The sequence below is a fragment of the Furipterus horrens genome, unplaced genomic scaffold, assembly GCF_987537825.1.
Source record: "Furipterus horrens unplaced genomic scaffold, mFurHor1.1.pri manual_scaffold_3, whole genome shotgun sequence".
NCBI classification, from domain to species: Eukaryota; Metazoa; Chordata; class Mammalia; order Chiroptera; family Furipteridae; genus Furipterus; species Furipterus horrens.
In genome coordinates this window covers 63,110,437-63,132,946 of record NW_028327173.1, presented here as the reverse complement: position 1 = coordinate 63,132,946, position 22,510 = coordinate 63,110,437, and the positions used below count along the sequence as shown (strand labels likewise).

The following is a 22,510-nucleotide window of genomic DNA, read 5'->3' as shown; positions in this document are numbered from 1 at the left end:
TCACACAATCCCATGTTGAGCCTGGCAAGGAACAAACAGCAGAATGATTGCACCTAAACGCCTTTCAATTACACCAGCTCTTACTGCTAGCTGTGGACCTCACTGATATTAAAATGCTGTGTGCTGTTGCTACTGACTATTGGCGATGAATCTTATTGCCCAGACCGCTGATAGCTTTCATTTTTCACGAGCCAGAAAGCTATACTGCAGCACAAATGTTAACCATTTAAACATTCTGTATTATGAATGAGACAAAATATAATTCTTTATATCTTTATTTGTAGAGGGGATCATAAAATAACTTATTTATAAACTTCCATTAAATTCAGCATTACAAACCGTATCAAATGCCACGTAGGTAGTTTTCAAAAGAGGGGAACACACAAAAAGTTACTGGCAATCATTGTTGAAGTGTAAATTTCCTTACGTTAAACAGGATTGAGATTGTATATCAAGACAGACTGTACAGCAATGTGGGCAGACTGGATAGAATGGTGAATAGACCTTTCTAACTCCCAGAGACCCAAAATATGTACCAAAATGGTATGAATGATCCATAGATTGGTGCTGTAAGTGGAACTTTGGCAAGTGAACTAGCCATTTTAAAAGTTGCCAGGTGAGACAGGACTTTCAGTGATGGGGGAATAAGTCAGTCAGCAAATCCTCTCTCCAAGAAACAACTATGAAGTTGGACAAAATTGTGCCTGGTGCTGCTCCTCTTCACCAACAGGGTCTGGGAGGCCATAACAACCAGCAGCTTTGCTTCCTCAGAGGGCTGACTTAATTTGGAGAGGAGACCAACGCCCATCCTCCCTGCCCCTCCTCCTGCCCCCACCCCCAAATTAGTGATGTTGTCAATAAAAGAAAGCAAATTGTAGGAAAAGAACAGGAAAGTGTCCAGCTTTGGTATTCTGAAGTATGGTTGTGGTAGGGGTGAACAGCACACTGGTGGTCCAGCAAGAAATTTAACAGAAAATGAAAATTAGACAGGCAGAGAGGGCCTTGATTAACTCTCCTCACATCCCCAAATGACAAGGAAGCTATCCCAGGGGAGACTAGGAGGACCCAGCAGAAAGTTAAAGCTGGTACAAACTTTAAAGTTGCCTGACACCTGAATGTGTTCGCCTACCCACAAACTGTTCCATCAGCACAGGCTGGCTCAAAGTATATGAGCACAACCTTTGATCAGTCACTAACAACAAAACTATGCAGACACAGGGTAATCCCTAGCAGAGAATTCAGCAGCCAGACACCATGGGGAATACAGTCCAGAGATTAAAACAAAACAAAGCAAATAAAATATGCTTTAGGGAAGAAAAAAAATCAGAATCCAGAGCTGCTAAAAAATATTATTTAAAAATGCCCATTTTTGACACAAACATTATATAATCCATAAATAGGAAAAAGGCAGTCAATAGAAAATGTCTTGGAATGGGCTCAGATATAGAATTTAGCAGTCAAAAGACTTCAAAACAACTATTATAGATATATCAAAAAGTAAAAGGAAATTGTGTTTAAAGAATTAAAGGAAAATATAATGGCAATGATACTACAAATATTTAATACAGAAAGAAAAATCGAAACAAAAATTTTGGACTTGAAAAAAAGACAAAGAGAAAATCTTGAAAGAAGCAAGAGAAAAATGACTAATCATATAAAAAGAAAAAGTGATACAATTAATCATAACTTTAACAGAAATAGACAAGGAGGGAGTGGAATGATATATTCAAAGTGCTAAAAGAAAACAGAAATAAAGTAGTTTACAATAATTTTCTGTCTGCTTCAAAAACTAACGGGAAATACAGAATTCCCAGATAAACAATGATTGAGAATATTTGTTGCAAGCAAAAATACTTAAGAAATTCCTTCAGGCTAAAAGAAAATGATGGGACACTAGACAATACCCAAGTTGACAGGAAGAAATGAAGATGACTGGAATGGCAAATATATAAATAAAAGAGTATATAAAGCCCTGGCCAGGTGGCTCAGTTGGTTGGAGCACTGTCCTGTGCACCAAAAGGTTGTGGGCTTGGTCCTCAGTCAGAGCACATACCTAGGTTGTGGGTTCAATCCCCAGTCAGAGGGCATATAGGAAGCAATGGGTCCATTCATGTTTCTCTCTCACACTGATGTTTCTCTCTCTCTCTCCCCCTTCCCCTCTCTCTAAACTCAATAAACATAATATTGGGTGAGAATTTTTAAAAAGGTTATATAAATACACATTTTTATGTTTTCTTCTCTTAATTTCTAAAAGAATCTAACATTTTAAGATAAAATAATTATAACACTGCATTGCTGGGTTTATAAAAATATATGTAATATATGTAAAAATAATAAAACTGCAGAAGAAATTGAGCTATATTGGATCAAAGTAGCTATATTTTACTAGAATTAAGTCTAGTGCTATTCTAAAGTAGATTGTGAAAAGATAAAATATATATTGTAACAACTAAATCCACTATTAAGAAAATATATTTTAGACTTCCGGCCAAGATGGAGGCTTAGACTGACACGCTAAGTCTCCCTCTACAACTATGTAGGAATACAACTACCTCAAAACAAAAGATAACCAGAAATTCCAGAAAATAAAACTACATGGAAGCCCAACATATGAAGTTATAAACCAGCCCTGCTCGTCTAGACGGGTAGGATGGGCGAGAAACCATGGTGCTGTTTATGGTAGCAGCGGGGATAGCGGTGGGACTGCGAGAAACACCAGGGGAGCAATCCAAGCTGTAGTCGACACCCCACAGCTTGCGACTCCAACGCTGGGAAAGGCAGCCTCCCATTGCCTTGGACGGTGAGGCCCAGAGGGCGGGGGACAGATCCCGGTCTCTCAGTGGAGAGTAATGGCAGGAATCCATCTTGGACCCCCGCCCCCACACAAAGTGCCACAGTGCGGTAGAAAAGGTCGAGATAGCCGCCAGTCCCGGGTAGTGATGAGTGCATGGGGCTCTGCCCCCTACAGCCTGCTCAGGAAGCAAAGCTAAACACAAGACCGTTTCAGAATGAAGCAGACAATGATTGAAATCCCGGCGACACAGCTCACCAGCAGATGCGGGACCTGACAGACGAAAAAATAGGAAATCTTTCTGAGGCTCAGTTCAGAGCTATAGTCATAAGGTGGCTTACAATATTAACAAAAGATCTGGAACAAGACAGGGAAGGAATGAAAGCTAGTCCTGCTGAAACAAACGAAAACACATATGAGACAAGTGGTGAGGAAATAAAATCCAGAGATCAAATCAACAAATCAGAATGTAGGGAAGGAACAGTCAACCAGGTCAGAAAGAGGAAACAAAAAGTAAGTGAGGAGAGACTCAGAAACCTCTGGGACAGCTGTAAGAGACCGAACATTCGGATTATAGGATTGCCAGAGGGTGAAGAACTAGAAATTGAAAAATTATGTGAAAAAATAATGAAGCAGAACTTCCCGAACTTGGGGAAGGAAATAGACTTACAGGTCCAGGAAGCACAGAGAGTTCCAGAAAAACTGGACCCAGGGAGAACCACTCCAAGACACACTATAATCAAATTGTCAAAAATTAAAGATAAAGAGAGAATCTAAAAAGCAGGGAGAGAGAAGAAAAGAATTATGTACAAAGGGATCCCAATTAGACTATCAGCTGATTTCTCAAAGGAGACTGCAGGCAAGAAGTGACTGGCAAGAAATATTCAAAGTAATGAAAATCAAAGACCTATAGCCACGAATACTCTATCCAGCGAAACTGTCATTCAGAATAGAAGGGCAGAGAAAGTGCTTCCAGGACAAAGTAAACTGAAGGAGTTCATTAGATCCAAACCACTGTTATATGAGATGTTAAAGGGACTGGTTTAGAAGAAGGAGGATCAAAACTATGAACATTAAAATGAAAACTGCATCACAACAACCAACCACAGAAGCTAGGGAACTGAAACAAAGGCAAACTAAGTAGGCACTGAAGGTGGGAAAAGAATTATAGGTATGGGGAACATATTGGGGGGGGTCAGCAGGGAGGGGGAAGGAGGAGAGGGAGGGAGATGGTACAGGAATTAAGAAGCATAGTAAAAGGGAATGGAATAGACAGGAAGATGTTGAGAAGAACTATATGCACAACCAACGGGCATGGACTATGGGGGGGCAACTGGAGGGAGGGGGGCCACCAGGTGGAGAGGAGCAGAGGGAAAAGAAACTGGGACAACTGTAACAGCATAATCAATAAAACATATTTAAAATATATATATATATTTTAGCTATTTAGTTAAAAAAATCAAATAAGAATTAAAATGAAACCCTATAACTATTTGTTTAACACAAAGGAAAGGAGTAATAATAACAAAAATTTGTGAGATATAGAGAAAACAAACAACACAATGGAAAATAACTGCATTAAATGTGCGTGAATAAATATAGATTAAGAGGCAGAATTATCAGACTGGATTTAAAAAAGTAAGGTGCAAGTATATGTTGTCTACAAGAATCACAATTAAGATTTTAAAATATAAGTAAGTTGAAAATAAAAAAGAGAGAAAAAGATATACCATGCAAACCATAGGACAGCTGGAGCACCTATATTAGTATCAGACAAAATAGATTTTAAACACAAGAAATATTACTAGAGACAAAAAAAAATTTCATAATGACAAAATAACCAACATATCTAGGAGTGTTAACAATTAGAGATACACTGAATAAAAGACTTCCCAAAATACTTAAACAAAATTGACAGATTTAAAGAATTAAATAATTCAAAAATTGTAGTTGAAGATTTCAATATTTCTTTCCCAATAAATCATGAAAAAACTAGACAGAAAAATCAGCAAGGATACAAAAAAGTTGAATACCTTCAAAACTGGACATTTATAAGACACAGTACCTTATCAACAGAATAGACAGCTTTTTTAAGCATGCATGGAAATTGTCCATATTAACCATATGCTAAGCAATATAACAAATCTAATTAATTTGAAATGATTAAAAAATCACTCAGAATATGTTCTCTGATCATAGCAAAATTAAATTAGAATCAACAACACCGAGAAATTTTGAAACTACCCAAATATTTGGATTTAAAACACAAAGAAATCCCAAAGGAAATTAGAAGATATTTTTGAACTGAATGGAAAAATAACCTCCAAGAAATAATAATTTATGAGATATAGATAAAGCAGAACTTAGAGGGTAATTCATAGCTTTAAAATACCTATAAAACAGAAGGCCTCAAATCAATCATTTAAGCTCCCACCATAAGAAAGTCAATAAAGAAGAGCAAATAAAACTGTTAAAAAAGAGCAGAATTTGATAAAATAGAAAAATAGCAGAAAAAATAAACAAATCCAAAAGTCCTGATAACATTTAACCAGACAGACCAAAACTAAAACAAAACATGACAAAATAAGACAAAACAGAAAATAAGTAATTACCAAATTAGAAATGAAAAAACAACATTACCACTGACACTAGAGAAATCAAAAGGGAATACTATAAAAAACTTTGTGCCCATTAGGTAAGATAACTTAGATAAAATGGAGATATTCATAGAAAGATACAAATTACCAAATGAACCCAAGAAGAAATAGAAAATCTGAAAAGACCTATAAAAAACAAAAATACTAAATTAGTAATGAAATTTTGTCCCACAAAACTTAGGTCCAGTGGCTTCCCTGGGGAACTCTATAAAACATTAAGAGATATACTGTCAATCCCACACAAACTTTCAGGATATAGATGAGGATGTAATACATCCCAACTTATTCTATGAGGACTGATACCAAAGTTAGACAAAACTACATAAACTGGTACAGCCACTATGGAAAATAGTATGGAGGTTCCTCAAAAAATTAATAGAGTTACTATATGACCCAGCAACCTCCCTTTTGAGTATCTACCCCCAAAATTTGAAAGCATTTATTTGTAAAGATATATGTACCCCTATGTTCATTGCAGCATTACCCATGATGGCCAAGACATGGAAACAACGGAAGTGTCCTTTGATAAATGATTAAAGACATGATACTGTACATTTATATAATGCAATATTACTCAGCGATAAGAAAAGATATTGAATTTTGTGACAACACAGATGAATGTTGTAAATATCATGCTAAGTGAAATAAGTCAGATGGAAAAAGTCAAGAGCCATAAGATTTCACACATATGTGGGATATAAAATTGAAAGCAACAAATCAACAAACAAGACAAAAAGACAAACAAAAAACTCAAAGAGACAGACAACAGGATGTGGTTACCAGAGGGAAAGGGTTTGAGGGGGAGATAGCAAAAGTTAAAGGAGGTAAAATATATGGTGACAAAAAGGGATTTAACTTTGGGTGGTAAACACTCAATACAATATACAGATGATGCATTACAGAATTGTACATTTAAAACCTATATAATTTTATTAACCAATATCACCCCAATACATTTAATTCAAAATAATAAGTAAGAAAATTACAGATCAATACATCACAATGCAAAAATTTTAATCAAAATATTAGTGAACCTGATATAGCAGTATATAAAAAGGATTCTACACCATGACTATGTAGGATTTATCCCAGGAAGGCAAGGTTGGTTTGACACTGAAAAGTAATTAATATGGAATAAAAAAAAAACTACACAATAATCTCAATATATGTAGAGGAAGCATCTAGTAAACCCAACATCTGTGATAAAACCTCTTAACAAATTTGGACTAGAGTGGAACTTCCTCAAGTGGATAAAGGCCATGAGTGTATGTGTATGTATGGTGGGGGGTACAGCTTACATCATATATAGGTGTGGGCAAAAGTAGGCTTACAGTTGTAACACAAATAAATAATACAATAATTAATGAATATTAATACAAGAATAAACTCTGTGTTTTGTGTACTCACAACTGTAAACCTACCTTTTCTGACCCCTGTATAATGGTGAGAGATGGGATGCTTTCCCCTGAAGACTGGGAATGAGGCAGGATGTCTGCACTCACCACTTCTAAGCCCCTTTGTACTGGAGATTCTCACCAGTGCAATGAGTTAAAAAAAAAGAGATATTAAAGATTGATAGGAAAGGAATAAAACTGTATTTGTGGACAACATGAGTCAATACGTAGAAAATTCTATGGTGTTTACAAAGAAACTACTAGAACCAATAAGTAAGTTTATCAATGTCATAGGATATAAGATCAATATATAAAAATTAGTAACATTTTAATATACTAGGAATAAACAATCCAAAAAGAAGTTCAGAAACCACTTCATTCACAATAGTATTAACAGAATTAAAATACATAGGAATCAATTTAACAAGACTTTTTCATTAAAAATAGAAAACACTATAGAAATTAAAGAACAGTTAAATAAATGAAGAGATAATTCATGTTCATAAATTGCAAGACACAATATTGTTAAGATAGCTATATTCCATAAATTAATCTACAGATTCTATATAATCTCTATTAAAATCCTAGCAGGCTTTTCTTCAGAAACTGACAAGTTGAAGCTAAAATTTATTTGGAAATGCAAAGGGCCCAGTAAAGCCAAAACAATTTTGGAAAGTTGGAGGACTTATACTGCTTGATTCCAAAATTTATTTTAAAGTCACAAAGTCACAGTAACCAAAACAGTGTAGTATTGTCATAAAGATAGAAATATATACATCACTGGGACAAAACTGAGAATTCAGAAGTGAACATTTTACATTTATGGTCAATTGCTTTTTGACAAAGGAGCTAAGATGATTCAGTAGAGTAAGGAAAGTCTTTTCAATAAATGGAGCAGTAAATATTGTATATTTATATGGGAGGGGGGATCTCCACTTCATATCTCACACCACATATGCAAAAATTTAAATAAAGAATTTACAGATGAAATCATGGAATAAAAATATCATTACTTTGGGTTAGACAACAATTGGTTAAGATTTTGTATGAAAGGTACAATCCATCAAGAAAAAATCGATCAACTGGACTTTATTAAAATTACAAACTTCTGCTCTTCAAGGACATCATTTAAGAAGATGAGGCAAGTCACAGACTGGGAGAAAATATTTGCAAATCATGTATTTGGTAAAGAATTTGTGTTCAGAATATATAAACAACTTTTAAGACTTGATAATAAGAAGACAGAAAGAAATCCCTCAATTTTGAAAGGTGGCAAAAGATTTACAAACACATTCCCACAAAGTATATACATGAATGGCTTTTAAGAATATGAAAAATATGCTTAACATCTTCAATCATTAGGGAAATACAAAGTGAAAACCACAATGAAGTAGCAATTCACACACACCAGAATAGCTATAATCAAAAAGACTGATAGTACCAAATATTAACAAGGATGTGAAGAAACTGTAAGCCTGATAGCAGGAATGTAAAATGGTAAATACACTTAGGGAAAAAAAAAACCGGAAGTTAAAAAGATAAACATAAACTTACCATATGACCCAGCAATTCTACTCCTAGATATGCAGTCAAGAGAAATGAAAGCATATGTCCACCCAGACTTGTATACAAATGTTCACAGCAATGTCTTGCAAATAAGCTCAAACTAGAAACAATCCTAATGTTCATCAATTGCCGAGTTGATAAACAGGATGTATTATATCCAAACAACATGGTATAATTCAGCAATAAAAAAGACCCAATTATTGATGTTTTATAACATGGGTGAATGCCAAAAGGCAATTCTAAGTGCAAGAAGCCAGAAACAACAGATTACATTTTGCATAATTCCATTTATACAACATATCCAGAAAAGGAAATCTGTAGGGAGAGAAAACAGATCAAAGTCTGTCTGAGGTTGAGGTGAAAGTAGGAATTGATTGCAAAAGAAATTTTGAGGCAATGGCAATACTCCAAAACCAAATTGTGGTGGTAACTGCACAACTCTATAAATTTTTGTTAAACTTATTAGTAATTGTACACTTATAATGAGTAAGTTTTATGATATGTATATTATACTTCAATAAAAAAAAGGTGTCAACTTCTTCTCTACCTAAAGGGCTTGAAGCAGACCTTTACTTTGGGAAGAATCACTTCAGTGGACAACTTAATTATGTAAATGTAAGCCTGGTAGGCATCCATTACCTTGGGGGAATGCTTTAACAAAATCTTTTGAAGCCTGGTCCAGGCTGTTCCTTTGCAATACTCTATAGTATTGAGAGCAGATCCAGACTACTCTTCCAGACAATATCTTCTTATATCTTTTAAGAATCTCAAGTTTCATAGTTTCACAAATTTTTGTGTTATTTCCTTATAATAAAATAACCTTTTCCTCCTGAGTCTGAAAACTATTCATTCTTCAGTATTCTTGAAGAACCCCCATCTTCATGTCAGTGTTAATTTCTTCTTACACTAAACTGCCACAGCAAACTATTTACACATTTTTAAGCAACCATTTCTTTGTGCCTTGAATTGTTGTTTGTGTGTTTGCTCTTCCTACTTTTGTTTTTGAGGGTAAGAAGTAGCTCTTAGTTTTCCCAGAGACTTGTTTACAGACTGATATAATGAATATTCAAAAAAGCTCACCGAATGAATAAAAGCTCAATATTACCCAGAAGCTTATGGAACAGTTGCAGGGGAAAGAAGTAGATAAAAAGGAAAGGTGGAAGTTACAATGCTACAGATTCAGTGGACTAAGAAATAAACATAGAAGTGAATTGTCTTAAAGACTGCATGAGTTTTAGAGAAGAAAAACTGACTAGATAAGGTGGTCTGTTATAACCATTTTAGCTACCTGATTCTAACTGAAGAAATCCATATACAAAATAGCTCATTTGTTCAATACAGTATTTAAATCTAATATTCATGAATATGGATTTGTATCTGCCAGAAAAATAGTATGCCAATTCATGGAAAAGGAGGATGGGTACAGTTTTTTATGGTATTCACCTATTCAATCCTTAAATGTTGTAATTAGACATTAAGTGTATAAAGTCCAAGATTTAAAATGTGCAGAACTTCATCAAATCCATCATTATATAACTTAATACATCATTTACAATCAAAGGAATTATTAAAAGTTAACCATAATAAATCTAGAAAGAGAACTCCATGAATATTCCCATTCATTTTGAGTCAGAAAAAAAGAAGCAGAATTCCTCCATGTTTTTCTCTTGAACTTTATGTACTTATATGTGCATGGAATCAGCTGTTAAATATTTATGTTATCAAATAGGAATTTCTGTTACTTAATCTAGTAGTAAAAGATGAAACATATTTAAGGCACCTGGAAACCACTGTGGCTTTCATTCAGCATTTCTTTCTATATTTAAGGTCACTGAAGAAAGAAACTTAGATTAAAACTTGTTACATTCCAAACATAACTAAATTGGTAATTAATCTTTACTCCATAGTTTATGAACCTAATTTTTTAGCTTCTGTGCTTAGTTGATTTCTTAAAATAGCACTTTTGAAACAATCTTATTCAAAGTATTTATCAGAAGATATTACATTACTTTTTCTTGTCAAACAAGTCATGCAAGTAAGCTGCTTTAAGTAGCTTTGAAGAATGTGGTTTTTGTAAAATCTTCATATAGCCAAAACTCCTTCTATAACTTTTTGCTACAAAAATAAACCTTGGAATTTTGCAATGGTAGAATTCCTGTTTCTCTTGTATCAGTATGTTCTCTTCCATATCAACAAATTCCATAATTGGAAACAGGAGGTTCAAGCTTACCATATTCATTACAGATATAAAATTATTGCATATATTTGATATTTTGGGGATATGAGAGAAGAGAGCTAAAGAGTATTGGTTAATGAACACTCAAGTTACTATTTTAAGTATTTCTTATATCATGCTATTAATAGCGCATTACAAGATTCCCCTAATCTTACTTGTGTACATGATCCTATTTATTTTGTGACATCACAATAAAAAATGTTAACAGTATTTTATCAGCCTGTTTTTTCAAAAAGAAATCATGGCTCAAAATATTATCTTCCACTACTAGATTTTAAAGTGTGTTTCAGGAAACATCAGCGGCCCCATACATTTTTAAAGTGGTGAAAGAATAGTTCAAACATAACTTTTAATTATTAAAAGCCCATGATATTCATTCAAGATACATTTATTAAATACCCATTAATTGGAGGAACAGGTATTAATGAAACAGAAACTAGTTCAGTATTGTCCTCATTTCTCATTGAATTTTTAATTAAAAGCTTTTTGAAATACATAAGAAAGATTTCCATCTCAGGAGATGGCAATTTAACAGAATGGGGCAAAGATAATGAATAATAAACTTTTGTTGCATGGTAAATGTTAATATTGAACTATTATTTCAATATTCATTAGTTTATTAACTTGAAGATATCTGAGATTCCTCACCTAATAACTTGCTATGTAGTAAGAATTAATTATAAACAACAAAAACCTCTAAAGTAAAAAAAAAAAAAAAGAGATTGTACAAATTCTTTATTTTCTCCCAATATAGCTTGAAGGTAAAACAAAATTCTAATGGAGTAAAAAAAAAAAAAGAAAGAAAAAAAATTCAATAAGCTTCTTTAGAACTATGGAGGTAGTGTATAAACCAAGAAGTAAATTTTGTAAACCACTCTTGTTTTTTGTTAAAACTGAGTTTTCTTCCTTAACTGCTATGGAATATATAAACAAAAAGAGGCAAAACCTACTGCCTGATGATCAAACAAACATAACAAAAAGAGCAATAGAGTACTAAGGGTAATTCTACTGTTCCTTTAATTAGAGTGACAAAACCACCTTCAGAAGGATCCAAAATAATATGTGGAATGGAAGCACTGGTATTATTTATATGTGAAATATATCTTTCAAAGTACATGTCACCAAAAATGGTTACATATCACCACCATTTTAGCAAAGCAAGCATAAGTCCAAACATTTTAACATGCCTGGAAAGAATGTGATACATGCATAAACAACTTTTTCCCCCTTTAACCATAATTATAAGTAACATTAAATATAATTATGAATGTTTTGATTTTTGAAATATTATAAGATTTCACATAGACTAATCATACTATGTTTTGCTATTAGAAATTCTGCTTGTAAAACTGAAGTAACTTTCACACATGTATTTAAAACAAAAGTTGGTAAACAGGAATTTAATTAAACAATTTAAGAATCTTCTTCCTCTTTTCAAATTTTAAGACTTATACATCCAGAAAAAATTTTAAATAAACTGATCATTGTTTCTAAAATTTAGTCATTTTACTTTTATATATGAACAAAAAAAAAAATAAAAGCAAAAAACCAGAAACATACAATAGAAATGATGTAAACATTCTGTAGACGTTTTCCACTGACATGCAACAAAACTAGATGTAGATAAAACAAAACAATGAACTACATGGTTCGGCTCAGCTTATAATCAAGTTTCTGTGGAACTTTTTCAACTTCATCTTGCAAAATGTCCTTGTGCAGATCATAAAAAGACAGACAAAACTTAGTTCTTTATATTTGACCCTAAAACTCCAATTAGCATTTTAGCTTCTACTTATAATGTATTATTTAAATAAAAAACAAACTTACTTGATCTGTCCCATAAGGCAGTATGTTCAGAGAAATGAAGGCTGTCATTGTCCAGAGCTGTTTTCTGATCATGTGCAGTACCTTTAGAGTGTCTATGAAATAATCGGCTAGCAAAACCTTCCAATTTCTGAAGAGCTGTTGTACCTGTACACTGGTTACCAGATAGTTCTCTGTAAGCTGCCATTCATGTGTATTTACACTTTACTTAAAGTAACTAAGAATTTGTCCAGAAGGAGCTCAACAACTTCTTACACAGAAGCTAAGAGCTATGCATGTGTCAAACTTCCTGTTTGCAGGGTATTCAAACCACTACTGCTGTTCTGTTTCCTGTTAATATAAAACAGCGCATTACTGAGCCTTTCTAGCAAAACTCTTCATCTCAACTAGAGATGAGGATTTTAGACTTGAAATATTAACTTAAAAGGCTCTGTGTTGAAGTGTTTTAATATTAATACACAAGTTAATGAGAACATTAAATATAAAACTTTATATATACATAGTAGGCTAATTTTTTTAAAAAAAGAAAAACTAGTTAAATATGTATTACAACCTTACGGAAACAACTAAAGGGCAAACCCACTCTCCAAATAAAATATGTTAAAATGGTTGTGGGTTTGTTTGTTTTTTTTCCCCCAAAAATCAGCTGATGTACAGGCTTTATGAATCCTTATAGCAGTTAACTTTTCATCAAAAACTGGTACAGAATAGATATTACAGAACTTGTAAAACAAATTTATAACACATTTTAACTAAGAAAATAATCGGAACTAGCACTTAAAGAACTGAATGTTGCTAGCTCATTTACTTAAGTCTGATACAGGAACTTCAAAAACTAAGTATGTCAGTATTGCTTATCAAACTTAGAATCTGCTTACAAATGCCAATGAGAAGTACATTTTAAAATATTTAAAAAAATTTAAAGTACAAGATATAAGATTTAAGATTATATAAAATCAGCTATAGCAAGAAATTTCAATTGAGAGGAAAAAAAATCCTTCTAGTTGACTTAGACATGTTAACTTTTAAACTTAACACGGATAACTACAGCTTATCTTACCCCTGATTTAGGGGTCTCACATAGAAAGAGCTCCTTCAATTAAAGGTAAATAAAATTTACTATTGTCCATTTGTAGGGAAAGAAAAGTAACCTGTGACATATAACAATGATTTGGAGTACTTGCCTTTTTACACTAATTAAAAAATGAGAAGTTGTGTGGCTTTTTCTTTAGAAGCTCTAAATAAGAGAAGGAAGGGAGGGAGGAAGAAAAGGAAGAAAGGAGAGGGAAGGAAGGAAGGAAGGAAAGAAGGAAGGAAAAAAGGAAGAAGGGAGGGAGAGAGGGAGGGAGGGAGGAAGAGTAAAGGGAGAGAGAGAGAGAGAGAGAGAGAGAAAGAGAGAGAGAGAGAGAGAGAGAGAGAGAGAGAGAGAGAGAGAGAGAGAGAGAGAGAGAGAGAGAGAGAGAGAGAGAGAGGAAGGGAGGAAAAAAGAACCTTTAAAAAAAAATCTATCTAAAAAAATCTTAGTCCAAGTTTCCTGCCAGCTACTTGACAAAGAGAATAAATTGGAATAATGACAAATAGAATACATAGGAACAAAAATGTAATCAAACAAAGCAACACACAACACATGGACATGCGCTCACACATAAAACATGTGTAATTAATTTTGCCATTTAACCACTCATTTATGTACACTTTGTTTTGTGTAATAAAATTAATGTCGATCTAAACAAATAAATAACAGCAGCTCTAAGACGAAACTTAAATTTGTAGCTTTCTTTATAAACATATATAACAATAGATAATTTGTTTTAACATCTGAGAGTGCTTTAACACAAAACAGACACCGAACAAGTGTCTGTAGTCTTTAAACAGCTACAGAGCATGAATTGACTCTATATGGGCAGAAATAGATAAAATTCCTGCATTCTTTGACTTGCTCTCTTGAGAGAAATTCTATTCACTGTCAAGGCTCACCACAAATGTCAACTCCTCACTGAAGTTTCCCACATACTTCCTAGAAAAATAAACTGCTCTCTCTGGTTTCCATTGATCTTATAATTTCACGTTAAAATTTGCTGTTTTGAAATGTATGTCTCAAATACTGAACTACCTGAATTCATAAATACAATGCATGTATTACATATTGAATCAATATATGTTGAGGTATCCATTCATTTTTAACAAATTAAAGGTCTAAGTTGAATCATAAAACATTTGAAAATATTTTAATTTTATTTGATAGGATCATAATTATAAACTATCAAACTAGCACCAAGTTGTTTATATATAGTAACAGTAATAAAAGTAATGTCATTTAACTCCTTTTTCTCTATATTCAGTCAGTTACTAAATTTTATTCATTTTTTGGATTTCATTTGTATTAGTGTATATGTGAATTTCTAAAATAACTTGTTTTCTCTGCTTCCAGTCACTCCTTTCAATCACTCATCCCTGACATATTAACTTCCCCCAAATATTATACTCACCATGTCCCCTTGCCAAATGCACAAACTAATCCTAACATTTCAGTCTTACCATATTTGTTTTTAACACAATGTGTCTAGCCAGACTTCTATTGAATGCTGCTTGAGTTTAGTACAGATATTTCAGATTCCTAACTAGAACACTAAGATTAATTTAGGTTTTTAGTCAATAAACCTTGCAACAAAATTTCTTAATAGAAACAAAAAAGGAAGCCTCACTGATGAGTATCTACAAAACACTATGTGTGAAATCTGTACTTAAAAACAAACAAACGAACAAACAAAAAAACCAAAACAAAACCGTGTCCATTTGTTACAAAGTCCTTACAGAAAGAATCTAGTTCTCAGAGCAATGTTTCTATATATGGTTATGTGACCAGGAAGCTGTTGCTATGGAAGTACTTAGGTGTTTGATTTTTATTTAAAAAGAACTCTACTGGCATCTACTGCTAGAAAGAAACAACTACAGCTTTAACTTAAACTTAAGTCCTTCATAATTCAAATTAATCTTGAGAAGTATTTTGCTTGTTATTCTTCCTGATGGTTTTTATAACTTTAATTTGTACTATGATTTCTAATCATGTGCCCAAAATTTGCTGTAATAATGTCTTATATTTTATTAATAATTTGATTAAATAATGTATGATAAACTAGACGGTATTCAACTTTAGGCTGTAAGATCCTTATTATTCATTCTCCATTAATTTTAGAAATTATAAGAATTTTCAGAGTGAACCTCTTGCTTGCCAGAAGATTCTTAAAAATACTGATTTCTAACATTCAAATAAAATAACTCTTTGAATTGCCTTCAATGCCCCTTTGATATAGAATAGTGTGTGTGTGTGTGTGTGTGTGTGTGTGTGTGTGTGTGTGTATGCATGCATGCGTGTTTGAGCACTTATTTTCCAGCACAATAAAATGTCCTATGCTCCTGGCTGGTGTGGCTCAGTGGATTGAGTGTCAGCCTGAGAGCCAAGGGATGCTGGTTCGATTCCCAGTCAGGGCATATGACTCAGTTGCACATCAGGTCATCAGTTGGAGGTGCGAGTAAGAGGCAACCACAGAGACATTTCTCTCCCTCTCTTTCTCCTTTCCCTTCTCTCTAAAAATAAATAAACAAAAAAACAAATAAATAAATAAAATAAAATAAAATGTCCTATGCTCATTCTTTGTGCTTCCTGACCCAGTCCTAGAATCAGCCAAGGAACCCTCATTCTGTTTATTGTAGAATGGTATTAGAAACCAAGACCTGAGAACCAGGTATGCTTGTTGCTAGTGGGATGTTGTTGCATCTAGGCCCTTTCAGCTAACAAAGAAATATAAAGTCTGTCAGAAAAAGTCCAACCAACGTTACTATTAGAACTGTTTGCAACATTGATGTAACTGGGCAGACAAGGAAAGTGGACTGGAACATGCATGCATGAATAATGATGACTTCACTGTACTAGTCAGTTTGGGTGGCAGATGCTGTTGAGTGAGCATGTGTACTGTGTGGCTGTCACATTCAAAATGACAGTACAGTAACGAATCGGCATCAAATTTTGCATTTAGCTTGCACATTCCTCTACGAAAGCTATTCGGATGAGTCAGAAGGCTGCAGCTGTGGACAACTGGTGATTGGAAGCTTCATCACAACAACATGCATGCCTATACGTCACATTTTGTGCAGATATTTTTGGTGAAACTCTAAATCACCCAGGTATCTCAGTCCCCTCAAAGCCCAGATTTGGTGCTCTGCAACTTTTGGCTTTTCCCAAAACTAAAATCACCTTTGAAAGGGAAGAGATTTCAGACTTTCGATGAGACTCAGAAAAATATGAGGGAGCAGCTGATAGCAATTGGGAGAACTGTGTGAGGTCCCAAGGTGCCTACTTTGAAAGGGACTGAGGCATCATTGTCCTATGTAGAATGTTTCCTGTATCTTCTATCTTCTTCAATAAACGTATCTCTCATATTACACGATTGTATACTTTCTGGACAGACTTCACATATGTATATATTAATGTGTATTTATACCCATATCTATAAGTATTTCTATATAACTATTTTTGTCTATAATAAGGTAATAGTAAGTTCTTCCTGGTGTCTCCAACTCTACTCATTACACAGGGGAACAATTTTTAACATAATTCCTGGTGAGTTTGATTTTTCAGCTATTTTAGACTTAAGTAGGCATGCTGATTTCAAAACTGCAGTTAGTTTTCTTCTATCACGTCAAGTTTTTATGTATAGCTTATCTTAATGAGACCACTCTAGGCTGGATCGAGCCTGGATCTAGGGAAGCACTAGTGCTCTCCTATTGGTGAGAGCAAACCTCCCTCAAGTGGGGAGGAGTTGGGGGACGACCTCGGAGACCAGCAACAGGTTCATACTTGTCTAGGCTATTCAGTTACACATGAGACAGTGTGGTGAGAGGTTGTGTGCCGTTCTATATGGTGAATCGTATTGTGAAGTGTAGTCTGAGTTCTTGTCTGTATGCAAAGTTAGCAGGATTTATTTTTTTATTTACATACATACTTATTTCCTTTCCTTCAGATCATGTCTGCCTCTGCTATTTCTCGTCCTAAGTGCCTAAACAACCCTGATTCGTGTTGTTATATCTGTGGCAGTTTCACCATTCCCAGTCAAAGGACAAACATCAGTCCATTTGTCAGGCAAGCCTATTTTGCATATTTTAAAGTAAAACTTGGTAATCAAGGTAAGTCTTGGGCCCCTCACAAGGTGTGCAAGCAGTGTGTCCAGAGCTTACGGATGTGGATGAAGGGAACACGTGATAAATTGCCATTTGGTATACTTATGGTTTGGCGAGAGCCCAGAGATCACTCAAGTGACTCTTACTTTTGTATGGTGAAAACGTCAGGATAAGAAAAATAAATGTAAAATAGAATATCCTAATCTACCATCAGCTATATGCTCAGTGCCTCATTCAGCTGAAATCCCAGTGCCACTTTTCATTGAACTACCCTCTTTTGAAAAACAGGAGTGTGGTGAAGAACTAAGTGACAGCAACGATGAAGATTTTGAAATTGAAGATGACTCATTTCATAAGGGATTTGATCAGCATGAGTTGAATGATTTGTCACTAGATATGGAACTATCCAAAATGGCTTCAGAACTCCTAGCATCAAGACTGCACAGGAAAAATTTGCTTGAAAAAGGAGCGAAGGTATCCTACTTTAGACTAAGAGAAAGTGCATTCCTGCAGTACTTTCAAGTGATGGTGGTTTTGTGTATGTATTGCCATAACATACATGGTTTAATGGAGGAATTGGGAATTCCAATAGATAACGCAACTGAATGGCGACTGTTCATCGATAGCTCAAGGCAGAGCTTGAATTGTGTCCTCCTCCACAATGGCAATTTATTTGGTGCAGTCCCAATTGGCCATTCAGTTTGTTTTCGTGAAGAATATGAGGACATAAAGAGTCACTGATCTGTTGCAATATCACAAGCACAATTGAATCATCTGTGTTGACCTTAAAATGGTCTGCTTCCTTCTTGGTCAGCAACATGGATATACTAAATACCCCTGTTGGCTGTGTATGTGGGACAGCAGAGCTCATGAGAAGCATTGGGTGGAGTTGAATTGGCCTCTAAGATCTGACCTCAAACCTGGTGATCCAAACATTCTACATGAGCCACTTGTTAACAGAGAGAACATTATATTCCCACCTCTGCACATAAAACTGGGTCGCATGAAGCAATTTGTGAAAGCTTTGCCAACTGAAGGAGACTGTTTCAAGTATCTCATTTTGGCATCTCCTAGCCTGTCATTTGAAAAGATAAAATACCTTAATATGTATGTTTGGTAGCAGAACTTTACTACTTGTACACAATTTGACTTACAGTAACAATATATAGCCTTTCTATGAATAAAATAACTCTAAATAAACAGTATATTCAGGTAATTTTTTTCTTTATTTTCTTTTGTACGTACATTTTGTATGATTTTTGGGACAAAGGGAAGGTATCCTGTACCTTAAAAAGTTGACGTGATAAGAGAAAAACTGGGGTCATTTTTGGATTCAGATGTCAAAAGTTAGTCAAAAACAAGTGTCAGATCTAACTCAACAAAAATTGTGTTGCACAGTAAATTATTACATGATTCACTTTAGCTTTGTCCTCTTGCTTATCTGAAAACTCCCATGCCAGAGCGTGAGCAATCTGGCTTCCACCATCTATTTCAGTATATATATGAGGCAACATCAGAATTGTTAACCTGGTATAGTTTAACAAGTTTACCCCTTGGCAAACACCTTTATCAACCCGAGTATACTATTATATACTGTTTCTTCTGCCTCTAGTCTTACAGACTTCTTTATTCCAATTAGGTCAGCACCTTTTGCCTCATACACTTAGTTAGACTGTTTTATCACATTCTGCACTTCATTCTGGGATCCTCAACCTTCTAAATAACTTTTTTGATATTTTGCATACATTAATATTTACTCTGTATAATATAAGTGCTATGAGTTTGGAAAAATGCATAATGTCATGTGTCCATAATTATATATCATACAGAATAGTTTACCATCTTAGTAACTTATGCTTCCCTGATCTTTGGCACCTACCAAGATTTTCCAACATTTTTACCATTGCTATAGTTCTGCCTTTTCCAAAACAGCATATAAATGAAATAATACATTATGCAGACTTTTTAGCCTCTTCTATCACTTAGCGATATGCATTTAAAATTGTTGTATGCCTTTTGTGGCTTTATTGCTCATTCATTTTTATCACTGAATAATATTGTATTGCATGGGATATCACAGTTTGTTTGTCCTTCACCTACTGAAGGACATCTTGGCTGCTTGCAATTTGGGGAAATCATGAACAAAGCTGCTATAACTTTCATGTTCAAGTTTTTGTATGAACAGTTTTTAAATCAGTGGACTAAATCCTAGGAGTGTGAACTGCTGGATTGTATGCTCACACTATGATTAGCTTTGCAAGAAAATGCTGAAATGTCTTTCAAAGTGGCTATTTTAATCACCACAGGCAATGAAGAATCCCTGTTGCTCTGTATAATTCTCATCAATGGGCAGTCAGTTGTGTTTTAATTTTAACCATTCTAAAAGATGTATAGTGGTTTCTTATTGCTGCTTAATTTGCAATTCCTAATGACAAATGATGTTGAGCATATTTTCATATGCTTAGTTGTCAACAGTATCTGCGGTGAGATGTCTGTTCAGACCTTTTGCCCACTTTTTAATGGAATTGTTTGTTATCATATAATGTTTTGTTTGGTAGAATTCACCAGTGAATCCATATGCCCCTGATGCTTTGAGGTTTTTTTTTGAAATTGCTTAATTATAATTTTAAAATTTATTCAATTTTAATAGATACAATTACTTGTTTCTATTCATGTGTATTTTGATAATTTGTCTTTCAAAAAATTGGTCCATTTCATCTAAATTATTAACTCTGTGGGCATGGTGTTTCATAGTATTCCTCTCTTACTTACTTTTTAACCCCTGGAAGGACCATAGTGATAATCTAGCTTTCACTTCTGATATTGGTAATATGTGTTTTACATTTTTCCACCTTGATGAGACTGGCTAGATGTTTAACAATTTTATTTATCTTACTATAGAACAGATATTGTGTATTAAATTTTGTTGTTGCTTTTCATTTTTAATTGTATTGATTTCTTCTTCAATTTGTAGTTTTTCTTTTCTTTAACTTGAATTGGGCTTAAATCGCTCCTCTTTCACTAGTTTTCTAAGGTGAAACCTTACATTACTGATTTTAGGTATTTCTTCTTTTCTTTTCTTTTTTATGGGGGGAGCTTGGATATTTTATTTTTTAAGTTATATTTTATTGATTATGCTATAACAGTGGTCCCACTGGGTGTGTAGACCCTGGAATTTCCTGGGTGGTGCAGGCCAAGGACAGCCCCCAACTGTGTTTTGCCCGGGGCAACCCTGCCTGAGCTATAAAGCAATCTGAGATGGCTGCTACTTGTGCTGGGCTTGGAAATTCCCAGGTGAAGCCAAGCTATGAATCTAGGCTGGCGGCTGCTATTTAGCAAGAAGAGGTATAATGGCTGGGGGCTTACAGAGGCTGGCTATTGCTTGATAGGATTTAGGAAGTTGTGAAGCATGAGCCAAGTCCAGCCATTCATATGGAAACATCACTGTTAACAGCTGTAAATTGGGTGTTACAGAGCCTCAAGGGATCTCCAGGGCAGGGCTAACAGTTAGCCAGGTTGATGGAGTCTCAGATATGGCACCTGCCTGTGGGCTCTGTAGTGGAAAGGTTTAGAAAAGGGACAATGGCCTCTGCTGATCTTTCTGTATGGGAGAAAGCTGTCCCCTAGCTCTCGCCTTGATGCCAGACACTTCAGTTCCTCCCTGTATGCCACTGGTGGTTTTCAAGCTGCTACAGCAGTGCTAGAGCTCAGAGGGAGTGAGTCTAAGTTCATGTGTGAGTTCTTTAAGGGGAACTGCTTTGGACTCTAGAAGTTTCTTCCACCAACTCAACCCCTTCTGGTTTTGGCAGCCAGAAGTTATGGGGACTTATGTTCCTGTCATTGGAACCTTGGGAAGGGGGACCTTATATGGGTCTGGGGCTCCTTGCTCCTGAGATATCCCTCTTGAATTTTTATCTACCACATGTGGATGTGGGACCAGCCCATTCTGCATCTCTGCCCTGACTACCTGTCTTGATGGATGTGGTTTTTTCAATTCTGTAGCTGTCAGACTTCCATTAAACTCAATTTCTGATGCTTCTGAGTGATAGCTGTTCTATATTATAGTTGTAGTTTTGATGTGGTTGTGTGAGAAGGTGAGCTGCCATCTTGACTGGAAGTCTCAGTATTTTTTCTTTCCTAGTTTATGTACTTAAAGTTATAAATTGCCCTCTAAGCACTGCTTTTGCTAAATCTCACAAATTACAATAAATTGTATTTTCATTATCATTTAGTTTAAAATATTTCAACATTTCTCTTAACACTTCTCTGACCAATGAGTTATTTAGACGTGTGTTCTTTAATTACTTTTACATAATGATAGATTTTCCAGCTTACTTTCTATGATCCATTTCTAGTTTAATTCTGTTGTGGTTTGTAAATATACCTTGCCTAAGTACTATATTTTAAAACTTGTTAAGGTGTGGTTCATTGACCCAGAATATGATATATCTTGGTGCATGTTCCATGGAAGTTGGAGAGAAATGTAGACTCTGCTGTTGTTGAATGGTATATCCTATAAATATTAATTAGATCAAGTTGATTGGTAGTGTTCTTCAGGTCATCTACATACTTACTGATTTTTCTGCCAGCCTGATCTATCAGTTATTGAAAGAGGGATGTCGAAGTTTCTACCTATAATAGTGAATGTATGTATTTCTCCATTTAATGCTATCAGCTTTTGCGTCATGTGTTTTGACACTCTCAAAAGCATATGTTTAGGATTGTTAAATTTTCTTGAAGAATTGACTATCAAATCATTATGTAATGTCCTGTTGTATCCCTCATCATTTGCATTGTTCTGAAATCTGTTTTGTCTGAAATTAACATTGCTGCTCCAGAATCCTTTTGCTAGGTGATAGCATGG

General features: G+C 34.6%; 1 protein-coding gene across 2 annotated transcripts in view; it reads right to left on the bottom strand.

Moving 5' to 3' along the window:
- PRKACB (protein kinase cAMP-activated catalytic subunit beta) overlaps positions 1-22,510 on the bottom strand; it is a 111,511-nt gene that overhangs the window by 52,255 nt on the left and 36,746 nt on the right. The window contains exon 1 of one of the 2 annotated variants that reach the window (XM_090269671.1): positions 12,472-12,733. The exons of the other annotated variant lie outside the window; for it this stretch is intronic. Within the exon in view, the coding sequence (XP_090125797.1) occupies positions 12,472-12,655 (184 nt within the window). The 5' untranslated portion in view covers positions 12,656-12,733. Of the gene's footprint in view, positions 1-12,471; positions 12,734-22,510 lie in introns of those variants that run through there. 2 annotated transcript variants of the gene reach the window in all.